General features: G+C 55.9%; 1 protein-coding gene across 4 annotated transcripts in view; it reads left to right on the forward strand.

The window, feature by feature from the left end:
* GABBR1 (gamma-aminobutyric acid type B receptor subunit 1) overlaps window positions 1-23,377 on the forward strand; it is a 36,289-nt gene that overhangs the window by 3,766 nt on the left and 9,146 nt on the right. For 2 of the 4 annotated variants that reach the window (XM_080665238.1, XM_080665239.1), the window contains exons 5-21: window positions 1,213-1,394; window positions 4,370-4,504; window positions 4,822-4,992; window positions 6,276-6,377; window positions 6,764-6,829; window positions 7,271-7,462; window positions 14,805-15,047; window positions 15,616-15,679; window positions 17,283-17,360; window positions 18,496-18,646; window positions 19,047-19,179; window positions 20,078-20,194; window positions 20,264-20,371; window positions 20,623-20,716; window positions 21,936-22,063; window positions 22,598-22,726; window positions 22,900-23,043. In XM_080665238.1, coding sequence (XP_080521364.1) covers window positions 1,213-1,394; window positions 4,370-4,504; window positions 4,822-4,992; window positions 6,276-6,377; window positions 6,764-6,829; window positions 7,271-7,462; window positions 14,805-15,047; window positions 15,616-15,679; window positions 17,283-17,360; window positions 18,496-18,646; window positions 19,047-19,179; window positions 20,078-20,194; window positions 20,264-20,371; window positions 20,623-20,716; window positions 21,936-22,063; window positions 22,598-22,726; window positions 22,900-23,043 — 2,237 coding nt within the window. The remainder of the gene's footprint in view (window positions 1-1,212; window positions 1,395-4,369; window positions 4,505-4,821; window positions 4,993-6,275; window positions 6,378-6,763; window positions 6,830-7,270; window positions 7,463-14,804; window positions 15,048-15,615; window positions 15,680-17,282; window positions 17,361-18,495; window positions 18,647-19,046; window positions 19,180-20,077; window positions 20,195-20,263; window positions 20,372-20,622; window positions 20,717-21,935; window positions 22,064-22,597; window positions 22,727-22,899; window positions 23,044-23,377) is intronic. The other 2 variants (XM_080665237.1, XM_080665236.1) reach the window with 1 other exon arrangement.

Here is a 23,377-nt window from a genome sequence, read left to right on the forward strand (position 1 = left end):
CCGCCCCTCTCCACCCCGAAACCGGCTTCTGCCGAGGCGATGGGATCCGTGTCCTCCCCGCCCCCCACCCTGTTCGCAGCAGCCCCTTTTCCTACCGGTTCCCGCCTCCAGTCCCGGTTTTCTGCGCGGCCGCCTCCCCGCTTGGCTGCACTTCCCAGCGCCGCCTTCTCCCAGACTCCCCGGCCCCACGGCAGGGCCCCGGCAGGGGGCGCAGAGACCCCGGCTCCCTGTCCTCGCCGCGGGTTCCTCCTGATCCCCGAGCACCTTCCTGCCCGCCCTTCCCCAGCATTCACCTGAGGACGCCCGCCCCTCCGGCCCGCTCCGCTGGGCCAGCCCGCTCCTCCTCGGCTTTCCCAACCCGCTCCGTCTCGCCTCTGCGCCTCTCCAGCACCCTTCACTACCCTACCCACTGCTCCCCTCTGCACTCCCTCCCCCCGCAACTGTCTCATTCCAGAACCCTTCCCGGCGCGCTCCCTCCCCTCCCCCACCGCGCTCCCAGCAACCCCCCACTCTGTGGCCCGGCCCCTTCCCACCCCTTCCTCCCCTTCCCCTTCCTCCCCCTCCCCCTCTGCTCTCTTCCCCCCTCCCCTCCGCGCTTCGGCCTCCCTGCTCCCTCCACCGACCTGCACGGGACACGCTGCTCCCCTCTTTCCTGCCCCCCCCCCCCACGCCCCTCCACGTCCTTTTCCTCCTCCCAGGGGGTCGTCTTCTCCCTCCGGCCCCTCCTCTCCGCTCCGGGGTCCTTTCATCCGCAGAGCCCGCCTCCTTCCCCGCCCCCTTCTTCCCACCTCAACCCCCGCCCCCGCCGCGAGCCTCCGTGACGTCAGAGCCCCTCCCAGCCGCATCCCCCCAACCTGGGTCGGTCTGTCAGTCCGCGAGGAGAGTCCGCGGCGGCAGTGGAGCCGGAGCTGGAGCCGGGGGCGTGGGGAGCCCATCTTCCCTGCCTCCCCGAGGCCCTAGTCCCCTCCGCCCCACGCAACCAGGGATGGAGGCGCCTCCGCGACACCCCCTTCGCAGCCCTCTCCAGGACCAGTGTCCCCCCTGAGTGCGCTCCCCAAGCCGCTGCCTCCCGCCCCCTCCCCGCCATGGGTCCGGGGGGCGCCTCTCCTCTGGTGCGGTGGCCGCTGCCGCTTCTAGTGGCGATGGCGGTGGGGGTGGCTCCGGCGGTGTGGGCCTCCCACTCGCCCCACCTCCCGCGGCCTCATCCGCGAGTCCCCCCGCGCCCCTCTGCAGAACGGCGCGCAGTGTACATCGGGGCGCTGTTTCCCATGAGCGGGGGCTGGCCCGGGGGCCAGGCTTGCCAGCCGGCCGTGGAGATGGCGCTGGAGGACGTGAACAGCCGCAGGGACATCCTGCCGGACTATGAGCTCAAGCTCATCCACCACGACAGCCAGGTAGCCCCGGGGCAGGGTGGCTGGGGGCTTCAGTCCCAGCCATTTGGTTCCGGGCTGACCCCTCCCACGTGTGACCAGCAGGAGAAGGGCTGGGAGTGCAGGAGCGTGGGAGTCACGGGGGCTTGGGGTTCAGGATGAGGGTTTAGGGGTCCACGGTGGTTAATCCTGCTGCAAGGCAGACCCTTCTGCTCTCAGAGACCCACGGACGTGCTTGGGTTTGGGGAAGCTGGATGGATTTAGGGTACCAGCTGATCCTGTTCCTCTGGGGAGTAAGCTAACTCTGGGATGGGTGTGTGTGTGTGGGGTGGAGGGCGTCAGAGGTAGGAAATGGATGGGGCTCACATTCACCACAGAAGCAAGGCATCAGGTTGGAGCTGGAAGGAAAAGGGACCAAATGAAGAACATTTTGAGGGACTTGGGCTCTGGAGTTCGTTTATCACAAAAACCAGAAGGGTCGCTGTGAGTCCCACCTGACTTCCTCCCTCCAGCCCCTCCGGTGCAGGACGCCTGGGCTGTGGGCTGTGCAATGTGTGGCTGGGAAGGCTCATTCGTGGTCAGAGACGCTGGGAGAATGAACTGGATTAGAGGCCCACAAGGGAGCCCCCGCAGTGGCGGGGGAGGGGGGCAGGGAGCAGGGTACCGTAGCAGACAGGGGCTGGAGGGGGTTCCTGGGGGGCAGGGAGGAGGCGGGGCAGTGAGAGCTGGCACGCCCTGGGAGCTTGGGTCTTGAGCTGGTCTTCACAGCTTCACAGCATGTGGCCTCTAAGTGGAAGCTGAGAAGGGAAGGAAGTCTGGGTCCAGGTGTGGTAGGGGCGGCCCTCCAAGACTCGGAAGGCTGTGGCCCGGGAGGAGGGAAGCTTGGCGCTCACACTCATCTCTGACCTGTGCGGTGATTTAAGGGAGGCCGGGAGTGAAATAGGGCCCAGGGGAGGATTGGCGACCTCACCTGAGGTGTGCTGAGGATTTACCTTCCTGCTTTAATCTACACCTAGACACAGGTAAGTGAGCAAGGAGGGGAGAGCAGGGCTGTCCAGAGCTTGTAGCCGGAACTTCAGGTCCCTCTGACAGTGCTTCTCCAACTTCAGTATTCATAAGAATCACCACAGCGCGTTGCTAAATGTACAGAGTCTAACTCCTTGGTTGGGGATGAATCCCAAAGACCTGCATTTTTACCAAGAAATCCTGCCCTTGCGGTGCCTGTGCAGCTAAACCCGGATGTGAGTGGGAAGAGCAACAGGGCACAGGAAGAGAGTTAGTGTTAGACTGGGAGCCGCAGGGGGGAGGGGGGGTCAGCTGATGGGAAGGTCCAGCTTCGGAGAGCAAGAGAAGCACTTGGCTATGGGAGGTTGGAGTCCAGGGCGGGGTGGACTTTATGGTAGGGCTCATGGGGGTGGTGGTGGGGTGGTGGTGAGGAGGTGCAGATGCATCCACCATACCAGGTGAGGCCCTGGAGGTGGGGACGCAGTTGGGGGACCTGAGAGAAGGGAGATGGAGGAGAAAGTAGCCAGGCAGCAGGGAGAGATAGAAAGGCAAACACACTGGGGTGTATCATTTCCTGCCTGCAAATTGGGACCTTGCAAGAGCAGAGAGAGGTGAGGAGCCAGGAGTTGCTGGGAGGTGGGAGTCTGGTTGGAGGAAGCCTGCAGGCTGCTTTGGGTGTGGGAGGGAGAGAGGTGTGAGAGCAGCAGGGGGAGATGTGGGCACAAAGGACGAGACATCGAGGAGCACATGTCGCCCTCTTTGTATGTATCTTCCATGTTATAAATCCTCGTTCCTAACCACCTTCCTTCAGACAGGAAGGGGAGGGGCGCGGGGGAGCTTTGGGTAAGCTGGGGCAGGGGCAGGGGTAACATCCTGGGAAAGATACACAAAGATGCCTGAGTGGGAGGGAAGAAGCAGCTTCAAAAATCAGCCACTGAGTGGACACTGAGCACTGCCCTTGGCGTGGGGGCAGGTGGGTGCTTCAGACTCTGCCAGCCCCCCACTGCCCTGCAGCTCCCACAGTGTCCCCGAGGTCAGGCCTCAGTGGGGAGTGAGCAGGCTTTAGGGGGCCTTATTTATTTCCTTGCAACTTGCTCCCCACTGAGCCTCCTGTCTGTGTCCCTCTGGCCTGGCTCCCCACTGGCTTCCTTGGGGCAGAAGCAGCTTTTGAAAGGTCATCTTTCAGCAGGAGGCAGCGGGCAGTGAGGGGCCTCGGCTTCCCTGTCCCCCCCCGCCCCCCCTTGCCCCGCCATCCTTTTCTTTTCAGGCTTTCTGCGTGGTTACTTTCTCATCCCCATGCCTCTCCTCAGGCACCCCTAAAAGTCATCTCATTTCTTGAGAGTCATTCTGTTTACTCTCCCCAGTTCTTCCCTCATCCTTGTTTCTTCCCCCACGGCTGCCCCTGAGTGTCTCTTTTTCTATGGACACATCAAAGGTCAGGCCCAGCAGGAGGGGCTGGATGCTAAGCTGGCCCCCCAGTGCACCTGCTCCTGCTCTCTGTGTCACTGGCCCAGTACAGAGAAGAGGGAGAAAAAAGGAAGGTGGAGAGAGGGAGTTTGCAGATGTGAGGGAGGGGTTTTCATAAAATGGCTTTGAGGAGGCTGCCTGGGACGTGGGGAGACTTTATTCATTTCCTTTGGACTCTTCTACCCATTGATGTTGAGAGCGTAGGAACGTGGTAGGAAGCAGGCGTGCTGGAGGGAAGGTGGCCGGGGTCTGGGTGAGCTGGAGGGGGAAGGGGTATGGACATGTTACTGCGGGTGGAGGAGAGGGTGTGGGTAAGCAGCAGCTGGAAGGCAGTTATTTAACGGGTGAGGGGAACCGAGAAGACAGGAAACTACGCTCAGAGGCAGAACATGGCAATAATGACAAAAGGGTTTCAGCAGAGGGGTGGGTAGTTGGGGGAAGTAACTCGATTTTTGGGGAAAATGGAGTAGGAGTAGCAGGGATGGGAGGAGCTAGGAGAGCCGACCCTCACTGTCCCCCCCATTTAGTGTGACCCAGGCCAGGCCACCAAGTACCTGTACGAGCTGCTCTACAACGACCCCATCAAGATCATCCTCATGCCCGGTTGCAGCTCGGTCTCCACGCTGGTGGCAGAGGCCGCCAGGATGTGGAATCTCATTGTGGTAAGTGGGGTCGGGTCAGAAGGCAAGCCATTTTTTTTGGTGTATTTAAGAGGATGGCTTCCAAGATTCAGAGCCCTTCGCAGACCTGAACTAATCCACCTCCTAGCACCAGGCCCCACCCTTCGCAGCCACTACAAGGCGCTGGCGTCAGACTGTGAGGGTGTGCAGGCCTTTGACCATGGCGTTCCTAGGGCGGAGGCAGAGGTGCTTGGAGAGAGCGGGCAGGGTTGGAGACACTCTTGGCAGCTGTTGGCAGAGCCCATGGATGGTGTCCCTGTCCAGTGACGTCCCTGTTGCCCTATTCCTGTCCCTCGTAGCTTTCCTATGGCTCCAGCTCACCAGCCCTGTCGAACCGGCAGCGCTTCCCCACATTCTTTCGAACTCACCCATCAGCCACCCTGCACAATCCTACCCGCGTGAAACTTTTTGAGAAGTGGGGCTGGAAGAAGATCGCCACCATCCAGCAGACCACCGAAGTCTTCACATCGGTGAGGGGGCACTGGGCAGCGGGCGCCCACTCCAGCTCCAGGCAGAAAGGGGCGACCTGGGACTCATTCTGGGAGAGACCTGGATTCTTTGTCACAAGAGAACACATTCCCCAGGGGTTGAGTGCATGTTCTTTCTATGCCAGAGGAATGAGCACGTTGAGTTTTAAGGATCCTTAAACTTTTTGGTTTTAGGGCTCCCCCCTTTGATGCTTTGTTCCCCAGACAGGTAGTCCCCAAATGACCCAGTTCTACTAAAGTAGGTTCACTCCAAAGTTGGGACACAGTAAGGGAGAAAATCTGTGATAGGAACCCAGGGAGGTAGCAGATTCTGAGGCACTCCAAGGGCTGGTGTGTGTGTGTGTGGATGGGAGCAGAGGGTGGAGCTATGAAGATGGCACCGGCACAGCAAGGGAGAGGGAGGGAGAGAAAGATGGAGACAGAGACAGAGAGGGATAGAGAGAGAGGAGACAGGGACAGGGAGATAAGTATGAACATGGGTCAGGTAGCTGACTCAGGGATGCTGACAAGGCCAGGGGGAGGGGGAGGGGAGCTCTGTGAGAGAGAAGACAATGGGTTTCTTTCTTTTTTTTTTTTTAAATATATTTTATTGATTTTTTTACAGAGAGGAAGAGAGAGGGATAGAGAGTTAGAAACATCGATGAGAGAGAAACATCGATCAGCTGCCTCCTGCACACCCCACACTGGGGATGTGCCCGCAACCAAGGTACATGCCCTTGACCGGAATCGAACCTGGGACCTTCAGTCCACAGGTCGACGCTCTATCCACCGAGCCAAACCGGTTTCGGCAATGGGTTTCTTCTTTATTCTGTTCTTTGAATCCTCTCTTTACTCTCACTTTCATGGCCCTTTACTCCCCCCCTCCCCCCCGACACACACACTACCTCTTAGTGATTCAGGACACTCTTTTCTGTCCTTTGACTGTCTGTTCACGTGCCTCTTGAGGTTGACATCATCCTGTCTATCCAGGCCCTGCCTGTCTTTTATGGTTCCTGTTTCCTTCTCCATGTTTGCTGTCAGTGGTGAGAGGGCTGAGTGGGTGACTTGTTGGACACAGAGGTACAGGAGGGCTCCCCGTGCACCTCCTTGCTTGGAAGCTACCACCTGAGACTCTGGGGCCATCTTCCGACCCACTCCCACCTGGGGCAGAGGATGTTGGCGGAGGAAGGTTCACACTGCTGTTCCTTTGTGGGTGTGCGATCCCAGGCCAGATCTCTGGTCTTCACTTGCTGTGCACCCGTGTTTCTGTCCCATTCCCACTGAAGACTTTGGATGATCTGGAGGAGCGAGTGAAGGAGGCTGGAATTGAGATTACTTTCCGCCAGAGTTTCTTCTCAGACCCAGCGGTGCCTGTCAAGAACCTGAAGGTGGGATGGCTGGGAATGGCCCAGGGGCACAGCGATGGGTTGGTGAGAAGAGCCAGGTGGGGGGATGTTGGGTTTTCTGTTTTTACATTGAGATGTAGTTGACATATAACATTGTGTAAGCTTACGATGCCCAGCATGTGGGTTTGATACATGTAGAGATTGCAGTAGGGGGCCCTCCTGGCGTTGGCTGACGCCCGCATCATTCACCTCATCTTGGTTCTGTGAGACAGTAGCCTCTCCTGGGAAGCTTATCTCCACATTCCAGGCGACATTCACCCACTCCTGCTGAACAGACCGTGCACACTGCCCCTGGGCAGGAGGCTACAGCGTGCGAGTCCCCCGCATCGCCGTGGCACTCAGGAGCTGTTTCTCCCTCCTTCCTCCAGCGCCAGGATGCCCGCATCATCGTGGGACTTTTCTATGAGACGGAAGCCCGCAAAGTATTCTGTGAGGTGGAGTTGGAATCTGGAGAGGGAGGGATTAGGTGGGCTCTGGCCCTGGGCGTCTCGGGGACCTCCTCCGAGGCTCTGCTAAAGTTGATAGCAGATGATCTGAGGTGATGATTAATATGATGTCCCCGTCGGTTGGCTCTGACTCCATCTCTTGGCTTCTCACACACATGACACTTTCTCCAGATCTCATTTTTCTATCACTTTATGTTTCCGGAGGGTCTGTAGCCCCAATCTTTCCTTACGGCTAGAAGAGGCCACTTGAAAATAGAGACTGGGAGGAGCTTAGGAGGAGGAGGCGAGCCTCTCCTACTCCCCGCCCGAGACCTGTAGATTTCTCTCATCATTGCTCTGCCCTTCTCTGATTCCCCCGAGGCTGGATAGTGACATACGAGATAGGACCAAAAAACAATGGCAGACCCAGTCCTCCTCCTCTGCATCCAGGTGTACAAGGAGCGGCTCTTCGGGAAGAAGTACGTGTGGTTCCTCATTGGGTGGTACGCGGACAATTGGTTCAAGACCTATGACCCGTCCATCAACTGCACAGTGGACGAGATGACCGAGGCGGTGGAGGGCCACATCACCACCGAGATTGTCATGCTGAACCCTGCCAACACCCGCAGCATTTCCAACATGGTGAGAGTGTGGGGACTTAGCGGCTGGACCTGGGCAGCTGGGGAGCACTGAGGGAGCCTTGAAGGGGAGAGGAGCAGGGGGCCTATGCCCACCTTGAACTTGTTTATATTGTGTTTCCTCTGGATTCCACTTCTGCTCTGACTTCCTTGGGCAAGAAAGAGAGGCAGTTGAGGTGGTGCGATGAGGGTGGTCTGATGAGTGGAAGGGCTCTTACTATGGAAACAAGTTGTTGGCAAGAAGTGAGCTGAGGGAGAGGTGTTAATAATAACAGATGCTGCACACGCAAGCACACCTTTAAGGAGCACCATTCTGGGCAGGAATATAGTTTATTTTCTTGTTGACTTCAAAGATTTTTTCTTGCTGGTGCTCAATCAGCAGTTCTCCTCTTTTGGAAAATCCTTCTAGAATTTCAGATGTAAAGGGATTTTTGAAGTCATTTAGCCCCAGCCCTGCAGGTGAGGGCCACAGGTGAGGGGGTGAGGGGAAGAGGCACTACATCTTTTTTTTTTTTTTTTTTTAATTTTACTTATTTCAGAGAGGAAGGGAGAGGGAGAGAGAGATGGAAACATTAATGATGAGAGGAAATCATTGATCAGCTGCCTCTTGCACACCTCTTACTGGGGATTCCAGGCATGTGCCCTTGACCAGAATCGAACCCGGGATCCTTCAATCCGCAGGCAAACGCTCTATCCACTGAGCCAAACCAGCCAGGGCAAGGCACTACAGCGTAAGGAATACAGAGTTTTGGGTGAGCTGGATAGGACTACCTAAGTGTCTGTTTATTGTGCCCAGGGCGGTCCCAGGTCTGAAATGCCTGCTTTGGGCAGCAAGCTGAGGGTGAGTTAATGGTTATAAAGCCCCCAAATATCTCATTAAAACAAAGTTGTGGTAGTAATTGCTTTTGTGTAGTAAACCAAGAGCTTGATACATAATTTTAGTGATCCTCACAACAGTACTCTGATGTCAGTTTTTCATTTCCATTTTATAGGCCAGGAAACTGAGACTCAGAGAGGGTAGTGACATACTGTCCCAGGCCATGTAACTGTTGGTGGCAGACTCACTCTAAACCTGTGCCCCCATCACCTTCCAGGGAAACCAGGAAGTCTAAAAAAATTCCTACTTTTATTGGCTAACACTTTTTGAGCGAGAGAGAAGGACGATTTAAGAAGTTCATTCTGGCAGTGGATTGTGCTTGAAGGGCCAGTTGCCGTGTGGACTCTGCCTATGGACACGGTCCTGGGACATTCTGAGGGGTTCTGTGTGTAAGGCATCTTGGTTGAAAAGTTCCCTGGAAAAATTCTGAAAGTCACTTGACCCGGGAGTCGTCCTCGAGAGCCTGGGGAGTGGGGGAGCTGTAACTGAAGTGAAAGCCTTGTTGGTGCCCTGAGCCCAGAACCTTCCAGCTGTGGCTTCTGCCTCCTAACAGGGAGCTGGGGAGCCCCTGACCGGAAGCAGGGGTGTGGGTAGGGGGTGCAGGGACTTCTGGGCTTTGGAGCAGAGTGAATTTTGGATGGAGGTCTTCTTTCTCTTGGTCTCTAGAGAAAGCTGCTGTCTGCCTCTGAGCTCCCAGGGCTCTAGGGACACCAGGCCTGCTCCATAGCCTGAAACACCAGGGGAGAAGCCCCGATTGTCCAGAGGAGAAGCAGCCGTAACACCTCACTAGGGAAGAGACTATAGGCGAGTTAAACGGACCGAAAGAGGTGGATCAGAAGCAAGAAGGGTTGGTCTTAGGGGCCCAGAGTCATGGCGACTTAGAAAAGGAGCCGAGTTGGTGGCCTTGAGTCTAGGTCCGTGGTCGGCAAACTGCGGCTTGTGAGCCACATGCGGCTCTTTGGCCCCTTGAGTGTGGCTCTTCCACAAAATACCATGGCCTGGGCGAGTCTATTTTGAAGAAGTGGTGTTAGAAGAAGTTTAACTTTAAAAAATTTGGCTCTCAAAAGAAATTTCAATCGTTGTATTGTTGATATTTGGCTCTGTTGACTAATGAGTTTGCCAACCGCTGTAGCTCAGTGGATAGAGCTTCCACCCACAGATTGAAGGGTCCTGGGTTCAATTTCTGTCAAGGGTGTGTACCTCAGTTGCAGGCTCGATCCCCAGCCCTGGCCAAACTAATGAGTTTGCCGACCACGGGTCTAGGTGAATAGTTCTGAAGCTTGAGCGTCCAGAACTACCTGGAAGGTCTGGGTAGGCCGCCCGATTTACATTTCTGACAAGTTCCTGGGGATGTTGATGCTTCTGGCTTGGGGACCATATTTTGAGGACCATTGTTTAGAGCAGTGGTTTTTCAACCAGAGGTTGCAATATCTAGGGGTGATTTTGGTTGTCACAACTGCTGTCTAGTGGACAAGCCAGGGATGCTTCCAAAACATCCTACCCTGTACCAGACAGTCCCCTGCAACGAAGAGCTGTCCTGCTACAAAGGCCAGTCGTGCCGGCACCAAGAAGCCCTGGCTTAGGAGCCAGCCGTGCGCAGGGGGTGAGAGTGGCTCTGGAGAACGGTGATGGCTCTGGGCTAGAGGGGCAAGTGGGTGGTGGGAGCAAGATTATGAGTAAAATGAGTAAATTCTTTTTTTTTTTTTTGTTAACTCTCACCTGAGGGTATTTTTCCATTGATTTTTAGAAAGAGTGGAAGGGAGGTGGAGAGACAGAGAGAGAGAAACGTCAATGTGAGAGAGACACATTGATTGGTTGTCTCCCTCACCCACCCTGACCAGGGCTGGGGATCCAGCCTGCAACTGAGGTACACGCCCTTGACAGAAATTGAACCTGGGACCCTTCAATCTGTGGGTGGAGGCTCTATCCACTGAGCCAACGAGGCTGGGGCTAAATGAGTAAATTCTGACAGTGATAGAGGGCCCATCAGATCTGGAGAAAATACAAAATAAAACTTACCTCATTATATACATTTTAGGTCACTGTTGAGCATCCACTCTTACATGTAGGAACTGCCAGACAGGGCTGTTAAAAAATTAGTTTCATGAATTTGAACTTGGTTACTTCACTAATTTCTATGGGTTATGGAATTTTTGTTCTGTTTTCCTTGAGCTGCCTAGTAACATTTTTATTTGAAAAGTGGCAGCCATACCTTTGCTGGCCCAAGAGGAGCTGTTTCTGGTAACTAGTTACGGGGGCTCAGTGGTGCCAACAGCGGCCGAGCCCATGTGGGGGAGGGGCACAGCATGCAGAGCGGGTGAATCCCTGCCTGTTGGGTGACTTTCTGACATAGTGTTTAATTTGAACTGCAGATTGGATAGACCTGGAGGTGGAAGGGCACTTGGGAAGCCAGCGGCCCTGCCTGGTAGCCCAGTTGGTTAGAGCATTGTCCTGATATGTAAGGTTGTGGGTTTGATCTCCGGTCAGGGCATGTAAAGAAGCATCCCAAGGATGTATATATAAGTGGAACAGCAAATTGATGTTTCTCTCTCTCTCTCTCTCTCTCTCTCTCTCTCTCTCTCTCTCTAAAAAATCAATCAAAAATTATTTTTAAAAAGCCTCAGCCAGCTGCTGTCCTCTCAGTGGCGCTCTGTGAGGCCTGGGCGCAGGGGCAGCACAGACTCAGGGACTCGGCGCCAGGCGCCAGTTGTGGGTCCTGCTGCGCAGCTGAACTTTTCTGTGCCTGTTTCCTTATTTCTAAAAGGGCCATGCAACTCATTTAAAGGCTAAGTAAGTGATGCATGTACCTTGGAAAAGTGCCTGGTGCTTACAGACATTGTAAACGTCAGCTGTTGTTATTACTATTAACAGTATTCTGTGTAGGGAGGCATGGTATTAATGAAACATTTCAACAAAATAAGAAATTTGGTGATTTGAAGGAGTCTAAGGTGATTTTAAGGATTCAGTCTTATGTGCTGGAAAGTGTTAGGGAGTGAGGAAAATTGAACTTTTAGTCTTAGATATTATTTTTTTACTAGAGGCCCGGTGCATGAAATTCATGCACAGGGGTGTGTCTCCCTCAGCCCAGTCTGCACACTCTCCAATCTGGGACCCCTTGAGGGATGTCCGACTGCCCGTTAAGGCCCGATCCAGGTAGGATCAGGCCTAAACAGGCAGTTGGACATCCCTCTCATAATTCAGGACTGCTGGCTCCCAACTGCTCACCTGCCTGCCTTCCTGATTGCCCCTAACTGCTTCTGCCTGCCAGCCTGATCACCCCCTAACCACTCCCCTGCCAGCCTGATTGATACCTAACTGCTCCCCTGCCAGCCTGTTTTCTCCTAACTGCCCTCCCCTGCAGGCCTGGTCACCCCTAACTCCCCTCCCCTGCAGGCCAGGTCACCCCTAACTGCCCTCCCCTGCAGGCCAGGTCACCCCTAACTGCCCTCCCCTGCAGGCCAGGTCACCCCTAACTGCCCTCCCCTGCAGGCTTGATCACCCCCAACTGCCCTCCCTCGCAGGCCTGGACCCTCCCTACTGCCCTCCCCTACTGGTCTGATCGCCCACAACTGCCCTCCCTTGCAGGCCTGGTCCCTCCCAACTGCCCTCCCCTGCTGGCCATCTTGTGGCAGCCATCTTGTGTCCACATGGGGGCAGTCATCTTGTGTGTTGGAGTGACAGTCAATTTGCATATTATTCTTTTATTAGATAGGATAGAGGCCTGGTGCACGGGTGGGGGCCAGCTGGTTTGCCCTGAAGGGTATCCTAGATCAGGGTGGGCGTTCCCTTGGGGCGTGGGGCAGCCTGGGCGAGGGTCCTGTGGTGGTTTGCAGGCTGGCCATGCCCCCCCCGTGACCCAAGCGGCGGCCCTGGTATCTGGGATTTATTTATCTTCTATAATTGAAACTTTGTAGCCTTGAGCGGAGCCAAGCCTCCTGCTTGCTCTGTGGCTGCAGCCATTTTTGTTGGGACTTACTTATCTTCTATAATTGAAACTTTGTAGCCTTAAGCGGAGGCCAAGGTGGACCAGGGCTGCGGAAACTTGGCTTCCTCCATCGCCAGGGGCAACTCAAGCCTCCTGCTCTCTCCAGCTCCGTGGCTGCAGCCATTTTTGTTGGTATTTATTTATCTTCTATAATTGAAACTTTGTAGCCTTGAGCGGAGGCCTGGGCCAGCCAGGGTGTGCGGAAAGCTTGGCTTCCTCCATTGCTGGGGAAACCCAAGCCTCCTGCTCTCTCTGTGGTTGCAGCCATCTTGATTGGGTTAATTTTCATACTCGCTCCTGATTGGCTGGTGGGCGTAGCGGATGTACAGTCAATTTGCATATTACACTTTTATTAGGCTAGTTTTTTTGTTTTTTAAATTTTTTTTAATTTTTATTTTTTTAATATATTTTATTGATTTTTTACAGAGAGGAAGAGAGAGGGATAGAAAGTTAGAAACATCGATGAGAGAGAGACATCGATCAGCTGCCTCCTGCACACCCGCTACTGGGGATGTGCCCACAACCCAGGTATATGCCCTTGACCAGAATCGAACCTGGGACCCTTCAGTCCGCAGGCCGACGCTCTATCCACTGAGCCAAACTGGTTAGGGCTGTTTTTTTGTTTTTTTAAAGAAAGGCAGGGAGAGAGAGAATGAGAGAGAGAAACATCAATGATGAGAGAGAATCATTGATTGGCTGCCTTTTGCACGTCCCTTCGTGGGGATTGAGCCCACAACCAGGGCATGTGCCCTGACCAGGAATCAACCCTGACCTGATTCATAGGTTGATGCTCAACCACTGAGCCACACCAGCTGGACAACAAATACATTCTTTTTTTTTTTTTAAGCTATTCACTGAGCAATATCTTTTTTAAAAATATATTTTTATTGATTTTAAAGAGCAAGGGAGAGGGAGAGAGAGATAGAAACATCAATGGTGAGAGAATCACTGATTGGCTGCCTCCTGCATGTCCTCTATTGGGGATCAAGCCCGAAACCTGGGCATGTGCCCTTGACCGGAATTGAACCCAGGACCCTTCAGTCCGCAGGCTGATGCTCTATCCACCAAGCCAAACCAGATAGGGCCTTGCTTTATTTCTTAAAGCAGCTCAAGTTCACAGCAAGATAAGTGGCAAGCGCAGAGATTTTCCACGTGTCCCTGCCTACACACACACACACACACACACACACACACACACACACACAGCCCTCACTGTCAGCATGCCCGAGTGGCCATTGATGCACCTACACTGACACATCATTTTCATCCGAAGTCCACAGTGTCCTGAGGGCTCACTCTTGGAGTTGTGCATTCTGTATCACTATCTCACACACACACACACACACACACACACACACACACACACACCCCTTACGGAACCATACAGAGCATCTTCAGTGCCCTAATCCAATGCACATCCATCTGGGAGGGCACAGTGCTGGGTTCTGAGGAAGGAAAGGGACGGAGCCTGGTCCTGTCCTCCAGGGCAGGAGAGCCAGCTGTCTGTCCGCAAAGCCAGGCTGTTCCCACTGCACCGCACTGCCTGGCCTTTGCATTTCCTACTCCTTTGTGTCCAGAAAGTTGAATAGAAAGAAAAGTGGACGGGGCCTGGGGAATGAAGACTTTTCATTCATTTCCTCGTTAGAGTGAGTGTATGTTAACATATTCAAATCTAATCTGGTACTCCTGTCTTACCTGTGCCTTGCCAAGAAGTGGCCACTGAGTGTGGTTTTGGGAAGTAGGGAAGGGCAGGTGTGATTTTCTCCATTATATGGGAGACATCTCAAAACACAGGAATTCACCTCTGGTCATCTAGCTAAGTGACTGCCAGGTATAGAAACTCAGGTCTCTGTCCCATTTCACGACAGAGGTAAAGGAAGGGTCATTCTGTTATTTAGCTTTCTTGGAAAAAGAAGATTTCCAAGAAAAAGAGGGCTGGAAGGGGTGTGGGTAGGGATTGAGTAATAGACCTTGAAGCTGTGAGGGTGATGTCTGCAGTCCCCAGACTTGGGAAATGTCTGGGAGCCCATGAACGGAAAGCCCTGAGGGGTGAGAGGTCCGAGCACTGAGAGCAGGCCTCCTGGCAGACAGGCCTAGTGAGGAAGGTGTGGTGCCACCGCCTCTGGGTCTTTTGGAATCGGACGGGCTGTTTGGCCGGGTGAGCTCTATTGGGAAGGTTGAAGCTGAGGGCACAACCATTCTCTTGCTTTTCTCTCCACATTCTAACCTCCACCATTTATCACACAAAGTGTCAGCTCTGTGTGTAGTTCTGAGCAGCTGTGCACACGAAGGTATTGGTCCCAGCTGCTCCCTGCCCTAGTCTAGTAGCTTCGGGTGTAAAACAGACAAGGGTGTAGCTAAAGGTTTTATGTGTACATTCGCTCAACCTGACAACAGGAACGTAAACCGTCTCTTCAAGTCAAGATGTTGGAACCAGAAGCCGTGTTACCCAGCCCTCCCACACTCCAACCCTTTCCTCCCTAGACATCCCAGGAATTTGTGGAAAAACTGACCAAGAGACTGAAAAGACACCCCGAGGAGACGGGGGGCTTCCAGGAGGCCCCGCTGGCCTACGACGCCATCTGGGCCTTGGCACTGGCCCTGAACAAGACGTCGGGAGGGGGTGGCCGCGCGGGCGTGCGCCTGGAAGACTTCAACTACAACAACCAGACCATCACCGACCAGATCTACCGGGCGATGAACTCCTCGTCCTTCGAGGGCGTCTCCGTGAGTGCAGGGCCTCCTTCACACTCATCGTCCTCTTGAGAGAGAGCCTTTTGGAAGCATGCCTTTTCTCTCTCAGCTGCCTCCCTGCAGCAATTGGGCTCAGACCAAGGAGTAGGGACCCCAAACCCACCGGGGACTAGAGGGGGAAAGGCCTGTCCCATTGCTTTCAGCCCTCTCCTCATTCCTTTTTAGCCCAGGTGTTTATGTCAGATAAGAATTATAGGGCTTTGAAAGAGGAAAGAAATCATTTGCTTATTCCTTTAAAGTGGGGAAACCACCCAGGGACTCGGTGACCCGCTCAGGCCACACACCCAGAAGCCAGGCTCCTGGTGCTCTGTGGGGATTCTTCCATCCAAATCTCATGGTGAAGCTTCTCAAAAGAATAATGTTTCTGAAATCCAGGGTATGGGTATCTGGGGTATGTCCTATATGCAGGCAAATGCCATAAATAGAATTCATTCAGAACCTCAATTAGCTTCAAAAAACATCAGCATTCAAAGTGTGAGTCCTGAGATCTCTCACGCTTGCTTTTATCCCCCTTGTGCCTCTGCCTGTTCCTCTCCCTCAGGGCCACGTGGTGTTTGATGCCAGCGGCTCTCGGATGGCATGGACGCTCATTGAGCAGCTCCAGGGTGAGCCCGGGGGTGGGGGAGGCAAGGGGCAGGTGGGCTGGGCTAGGAAACCAGGAGACACCACAAGACGGCCTTGTTGCCTCGCTACTTCTCTTTTAACTGTTCATGAAGCCTTTAGCTAATCCTAGTAACAGTGATAGTGAGAGCAGCTCGTGTGTGGGTGGGTTTCTTTGAGCTGCAGTGGTCGTGTCCTTAAAGGGGGCGTACTGTTTCTGCATTGGCTCCATCTGACTTCAGGAATTCCCTTTGGTGGCTTGGCTTGAGGAGTTAATGACCTGTCACTTGCATACCCATAGACTCTAGGAAACCTGCTATTTTTTTTCAGAGTTAATTTCATGAGCATATTTTTTGTAAAACTGGTTTTTAGAGAGAGAAAGGGAGAGCAAGAGAGAGAGACACACAGCGATGTGAGGGTCAAACATTGATCGGTTGCCTCCTGCACACCTCCATTGAGCCAGGAATCGAACCCATGAACTTTTGGTCCAAGGGCTGATGTTTTAACCACTGAACAACTGGCCAGGGCAGAAACCTGTTATTTTTAAAGGGAACTTATAGAATTTTCTTGCTACATACGTAAGTAAACATTCTTTGTTGTTGTTAATCCTCACCTGAGGATATTTTTCCATTGATTTTTTATGGAGAGTGGAAGAAAGAGGGAAAGACAGAGAGAAACACTGATGTGAGAGAAACTCATCGATTGGTTGCCTCCTGCATGAGCCCTGACCAGGGGCTGGGCTGGAGAGGAGCCTGCCACCAAGGTATGTGCCCTTGACCGGAATCGAACCTGGGCCTTTTAGGTCCGCAGGCCGATGCTCTATTCACTGAGCCAAACTGGCTAGGGCATAAGGAAACATTCTAATTTTTTTGTAGTATGTGTGGTTTGGTTTTTCTAGGTTGTGTTTTCTTATAGCTCGGCACACTTGTATTTGCAGAACTTCCATGAGTTAATTTTCCAACCCCTCCCCGCTCAGCCTCTCAGCATGGCCGAGAGCCATTCCTTGGCTTCCTGTGAAAAGTTTCTTTCTTCCAGCTCCCACCTCCCACATTCTCTCAGAGCTTCTTTGTACCAGGAGGAGCAGGAATGGCCGTTGGCCATGGGGAAGGGGATGGAGTCGGTGTTGGATGGGAAAGCAGGGTAATCTGGACAGTTCTGGAATAGAACTTTAGGAGTGACCGAATTGCACTTGGCGGCATTTTGAGGGGCAGGTGCCACTTATTTGTGGAATTAGAACCCAAGCCAACCAACAAGGGAGGAACGAAAGTGAAAGCCACTGGGAAAACAGATTCTATGATTGTCACGAGGGAGGATAAACATGTCTAACGCTCTAAAGCTGGAACCACAGCGGGAGAGATCTTGCTATGGGAGGTGGACTGTGCAATGAGTGGCGGCTTCCCACATACAAGACATTGGTTTGTGGGACCCTTAACACTGCTTTTACGTCAGATTGCTCATTCACGTGACCTCTCAGGCCCTTCCAAGGCTCTTCAGGGTGTGGGGTGAAGGGAATAGGTTGCAACCACAGAAAGCTGCTTAGGGAAGTGGAAGGCTGGGAGTGCCGGAACGAGCTCTCCCCGCCCCATGTCACTCCTCTGGTCTGCCCAGGTGGCAGCTACAAGAAGATCGGCTACTATGACAGCACCAAGGATGACCTCTCCTGGTCGAAAACAGATAAGTGGATTGGTAAGTGGGTCCTATGAATCTTTTCCTTCAACTCCTCTGAACAGTCACGAGCAGGTCATGCACTTGAAAGAAGGTGGGTGGCAGGTGCCATGAGGCTGAAATGCTCCAGCGGGGTGGACCAGGGTTGGGTGAAGAGAGAGGGAATAGAATGTCCAAGGTCTGGGTAGAGGAGACAGTGTATCACAAGAGGGAATAGGCAGTTGGTAGCATGCACTATTAGAAACAGTCACCGGGGATTGGAGGCAGGGGCAGGCAGGGCTGGGAGACGGACACTCCACTGGGGTCTCCCCAGTGTCTGGTGCCTTGATATATCAGGCCTGGAATAGCCTCTTTATCTGTCAAGAAAGCAGTTGCTTAAACTACAGGAGAGATGAGTGTTGTCTGCTGGAATGTATATGTTAAAGAGGGCAGTAAGGGTGTTCTCTGAGGGCTTGGTGGCTGAAATAATAGGAAGTGGGGGAGATACCAAAGGTGGGCAAAGGCAGGTCCTGGTAAAACAGGTGGGCATCGTGAGGACGGCGGAGGCATGGTGAGGGGCCCGCCTGCCCCCCCGGGAGCCCCGCCATGGCTGGTTCCTGGAATGTAGGGCAGGTCCCGGGCTATAAATGCTGCATGGCCTGAATACACCTTTCCCAGGCCACACACATTGAAATTAGCTTTTTTCCCCTGTGAACTCTGACACACTTAAGCTTCCTCTTGATACTGGAAACACCTTCGGGGATGCCTCAGCCAGGGCTAAAAGCCACGGGTCAGCTTTTGTGTCCTCTTTCCTGGAGCTGAGAGGCCAGACCAGATCCTTGGAGGCTCTTAGCTTTATGATTCTACAATCATAAAGCTTTTGATTTGAGTTATAAGAAACCTCATAATTTTCTCAGCAATCCCCTCCTTTCCCTTCCCATTTCCCTTTCCTACAAGAAAGACAAAAGCAGAAAGAACAAACAATCACAGAAAAGACTATGAGGCCCGACTCTGCCAGCCTGTGGACAGCGCAGCCGCCCTCTCTGAGTGCATGTCTGCTGGTGCCTGAGAGCCTGCCCGCAGCGCTGTCCACCCGCAGCTGCCGCTGCCTCCCCAACCCCACCTGCCTCCCTTGGTCCTCCTTCCTTCTTTCCCTCTCTCCCTCCTCCCCCTGTAGGAGGGTCTCCCCCTGCTGACCAGACCCTGGTCATCAAGACATTCCGCTTCCTGTCGCAGAAACTCTTTATCTCCGTCTCGGTTCTCTCCAGCTTGGGCATTGTCCTAGCTGTTGTCTGTCTGTCTTTTAACATCTACAACTCCCACGTTCGGTAAGTGTATCTTCTGACGTTTTTGTTGTCCTGTCTGCCTCTCTAAGATGGTGATTATTGAAGGGAGTGAGAGTCAAACCTGTGCCACTCCGAGGCCATGTGGCTGGGTTTTCACTGACCTACTGCTTCCCTATGGTCACTGCGTATGGAAGGCGAAGCCAGAAGAGAGCTCCTGTCCCTGCAGCTTAGGGGCCAGGCAGGCGGGCAGGGCTCAGGGTGGGGTGAGCTGGTCTGGGCGGGAGGCCCTCTCAGCCCCCGCAGTCGCCCAGGCCAGTGGGCTTTCTCCCAGCTCTGCTGCCCGCCCAGGCCTGTCTTCCTGTCCTGCGGCCTTTGGAGACTGACCTCCCTTCAGAAGGGGCTGATTCTGCTTTCCTCTCCCTTGCTCCCGCCTGGGCCCCAGCTACATCCAGAACTCACAGCCCACCCTGAACAACCTGACGGCTGTGGGCTGCTCGCTGGCCTTGGCTGCTGTCTTCCCCCTCGGGCTGGACGGGTACCACATTGGGAGAAATCAGTTCCCCTTCGTCTGCCAGGTGAGGTGCAGCTCCTGGGCCGTCCCTGCCTTCCCACCTGTCTCTGTGCCTCCAGGTGCGTTTATTTTGTAGCTTGCTTGTCAGTTCACTTGTGGGCTCCGAAGTTGCCAGGGCCCTGAAGACAAAAGCAGGGTCCCCACGAAGGGATAGTGGTGGCTTGTCTTGTCTTGGGGGCTGAGAACAAGAACTGGATTTCCTGTGGAGCCTTGCGGGGGTTGGGAAGGACAGCGGCAAAAATCCAGACCCACAGCTGGGACAGTGGGGAGGCAACCCTTGTACACGGGTTGGTCCTCGGGATGCGGTACAGGGAGGAGCCTGGCGCTGTGGGGAAGGGCTGCTGTCCACAGCATCTCTGGTTCTGTGTTGTGCTGGTAGGAAACACTCCGTGTCCCCTGCCCACCTTACTCTTCCCCTCTCCTCTGCCTGGTGCCTGTCTCTGCCCCATGCTCTGCACAGGGGTCTGCTCACCTGCACCCCAGGCCATGGGCAGGCTGCTTCCAGGGGGAGGAGGCGGCGGGCAGCGCTGCTGTGGTACAGGGCGAGGGTCAGAGCAGGGAGCTGTGCAGGCTGCTGTGGGACCCGGGGAAGAGGGCGGCCCTCACAGGAGAGCGGCGTTTGAATATTGAAGGACTCTGGGTTTGTTAGCTGGGGAAGTAAAGGGTGGCAGGGCAGTGCCACAGGCCAGCAACGGAGGCCTGGGGCTGGGCCTAGGTAGCGGTCAGCAGTGACTGGGCATTAGACCAGGAGGTTTTAGCAAGATCCCCTGGTGGCAGAGTAGACGATGGTTGGTGGTGGTGGGGGGGGGTTGCTGAAGGTAGGGAGCCCCTTCCTCCGCTCTCCCTGCCCCCTGTCCCCACTGGCTGCCTCCACCGCAGCCGTCAGCACCCTCTCCTTCTAGGCCCGCCTCTGGCTCCTCGGCCTGGGCTTCAGTCTGGGCTACGGCTCCATGTTCACCAAGATCTGGTGGGTCCACACGGTCTTCACCAAGAAGGAGGAGAAGAAGGAGTGGAGGAAGGTGAGTGCTGGCCGTCCTCCCCTGTGCCTGGTGGCCGGCCCAGGGGTGACGGTGCTGTGCTCCCGCCAGACCCTGGAGCCCTGGAAGCTGTATGCCACCGTGGGCCTGCTGGTGGGCACCGACCTGCTCACTCTTGCGATCTGGCAGATCGTGGACCCCCTGCACCGGACCATTGAGGTACCGTGGGGCCAGGCGCCGAGCGGCCAGGGCTGCGGGCTGAGCTGCGAGGCCCAGGGCCCATCTGGAGCGGGCAGCGGCGCTGGGAGGGCTGTGCTCCCCGGGTCATGGGAGGGTAGCCATCCCTCAGGTGTCGGGAACCTGTCCAGGCCTAGAGTGGGATTTGGCCTCAGCACTGGGGTCTCCTAAGAAACGGGGCAGAGCTGGGGGACATAGGATGACACCCATTCCTGTGGCCTCATCTCCGTTAGACTTTCGCCAAGGAGGAGCCGAAGGAAGACATCGACGTGTCCATCCTGCCGCAGCTGGAGCACTGCAGCTCCCGCAAGATGAACACGTGGCTCGGTGGGTGTGGGGGGTGTGGGGAGGTGTGTGTGTGGGGGGGGGTGGGTGTGTGTGGGTGTGTGTATGGGGGGTGGGTGTGTGGGGGGGTATGTGTGTGTGGGTGTGTGTATGGGGGGTGGGTGTGTGTGGGGGGTGTGGGTGTGTGGGGGGTGTGGGTGTGTGTGTGGGGTTGTGTTTGGGTGGGGGTGTGTGGGGGTGTGTGTGTGGGGGTGTGGGTGTGTGTGGGTGTGTGTGTGGGGGGGTGGGGTGTGGGGGTGTGTGTGTGGGGGGGGTGTTTGGGTGTGTGTGTGTGGGGGTGTGGGTGTGTGTGGGTGTGTGTGTGGGGGGGTGGGGTGTGAGGGTGTGTCGGTGTGTGGGTGTGTGTGGGGGGGTGTTTGGGTGTGTGTGTGTGGGGGGTGTGGGTGTGTGTGTGGGTGTGTGTGTGGGGGGGTGGGGTGTGAGGGTGTGTCGGTGTGTGGGTGTGTGTGGGGGGGTGTTTGGGTGTGTGTGTGGGGGGGGTGTGGGTGTGTGTGTGGGTGTGTGTGGGGGGGGGGGGTGTGAGGGTGTGTCGGTGTGTGGGTGTGTGTGTGGGGGGGGTGGGTGTGGGTGTGTGTTCTGGGGGTGTGTGGGTCTGTGGTAGGGTGTGGGGGTTGTGGGGAGTGTGTGGGGTGTGTGGGGGTCTGGGGGTGTATGGGGGGTGTGGTGGTGTGTGGGAGAGTGGTGGGGGGTGTGGGAGTGTGGAGGGGGTGCAGGGTGGGCGGGGCTCGGGGAGGGCGGTCTTTGGGAAGAGGCAGAGGCCGGCAGTCCAGTTGGAGTGACCTTCTGCCACGGACTGCCCTGAGAGGACAGCGGTGTCGCTGTGAGGAGCTTAGGGTCTGAGGAAGGGACACGGCAGAGCTGTGCCCCCGGAGGGAGGGCGGCTGGGGATGGGCAGCTCCCTGGAGAGAGACGGCTGCTAGGCGGGCCTTAGTCCCTCTGCCTTCAACTCCCTCTCATCTGTGGCCACAAACGGCAAACCCCTCAGTCTGCAAAGCTGGGTTCCCAGCCGGAGGGTAAGGGTCATGACCATCACCTTCCCGTGTGACCTGGCGCCCAGGCTGGGAAGGTGGGGGGGGGGGGGGAGAGGGAGACGGGCAGTGGACAGGGCGGGTGAGGGGGACTGGGAGGGGCTCCCTGTGCACGTGGAGCGCTGGCGGCTGAGGCCCATCTTCCTGCCCAGTGACCCTTTGCTGTGTCGCAGGCATTTTCTATGGCTACAAGGGGCTGCTGCTGCTGCTGGGTATCTTTCTTGCTTATGAGACCAAGAGTGTGTCCACCGAGAAGATCAATGACCACCGGGCGGTGGGCATGGCCATCTACAATGTGGCGGTGAGCTCCCGGGCACCTGGCGTGGGTGCAGGGGCGGCCTGGGAAGGAGGGGGCCCTGGGCCTCGGTCCGTGGGTGGGAGTCGTCACGAGCGCTCAGGTCCTCGGGTTTGAAAGGTACTTTTCGGTTTCTAACATGCACACAGCTCTGCGTGCCCGTGTCCACACAGCCGTCGGAGGGGTGGGTGTTGCTGCCCCGCCAGGTGGGGAGGGGCGGGAAGACAGGCACAGTCGCTGTCTGTGGCTCACAGGTGACCCAGAGTCGAGGTTCCCGCCAGGTGTGCCAGGCTGGCTCTGGGGGCCCGGGGGGTGCCCGAGCTCACTGGCCGGGGGATGGCGCTCTGCTCCGTTGTGGGACGGGCCTGGAGGGGCTGCTTTGGGGCAGTTTGTGGGCGATTCTTCCCAGGCTAGAGTTGAGGATGACGAGTGTGAGTCCTTTTCGAATGGAAAGCCCACCGGGAGCCTGACAGCACAGGCTCTCTTGGGGGAAGGGCAACCTGGCTCTCGGAGCGCCCCCTGAGACTCCCGCACCACTAGGTCCTGTGCCTCATCACCGCACCCGTCACCATGATCCTGTCCAGCCAACAGGACGCGGCCTTCGCCTTCGCCTCACTCGCCATCGTCTTCTCCTCCTACATCACGCTGGTTGTGCTTTTTGTGCCCAAGGTGAGCCTGGCTGTTCTCCCATCTCCTCCCAGGCCGCTCCCTGCCGCCCTCCCGTGTTCGGGGTCAGGCTTGCTCCTCTCGCTTTCGTTCCTTCGGTTCCACCCCACCCTCAGCCAGTCGCTCACCCTCTTTGCTTGCCACCCCCACCGCCCCGCCCCAAACACCCGCCCCAGATGCGCAGGCTGATCACCCGCGGGGAATGGCAGTCGGAGGCCCAGGACACCATGAAGACGGGGTCTTCGACCAACAACCACGAGGAGGAGAAGTCCCGGCTGCTGGAGAAGGAGAACCGGGAGCTGGAGAAGATCATCGCGGAGGTGTGTGAGGCCGGGCGGGGCCAGGAGGGACCTAGGGAGGGTCCAGCGAGAGGGCTCCCTGCCCTGAGACCCAAGGGAGGGAAGTCTCTGCTGGGAGGGAGGGAGGGCTCTGCGGGGGAGGGGGGAGGGGCGGGAGCCTCAGCACAGCCTCCTCTAAAGGTAAAGTGGGGGCGGGAGAGGCGGGGCACGGGCCCCCTGGCCGCGCAGTGACAGGCGCTGACGGCGTGGGAACCTGATTGGAAGCTGTGTGCGCTGCGCTCCCTACCCCAGTCTCCTCCCTGCTTTTGTCCTCAGTGGTGCCCCAGTTTGGTCTTTGGGCTTTTCTTGTTCTCAG

Source organism: Plecotus auritus (genome assembly GCF_963455305.1).
Source record: "Plecotus auritus genome assembly, chromosome: 4".
NCBI lineage: Eukaryota > Metazoa > Chordata > Mammalia > Chiroptera > Vespertilionidae > Plecotus > Plecotus auritus.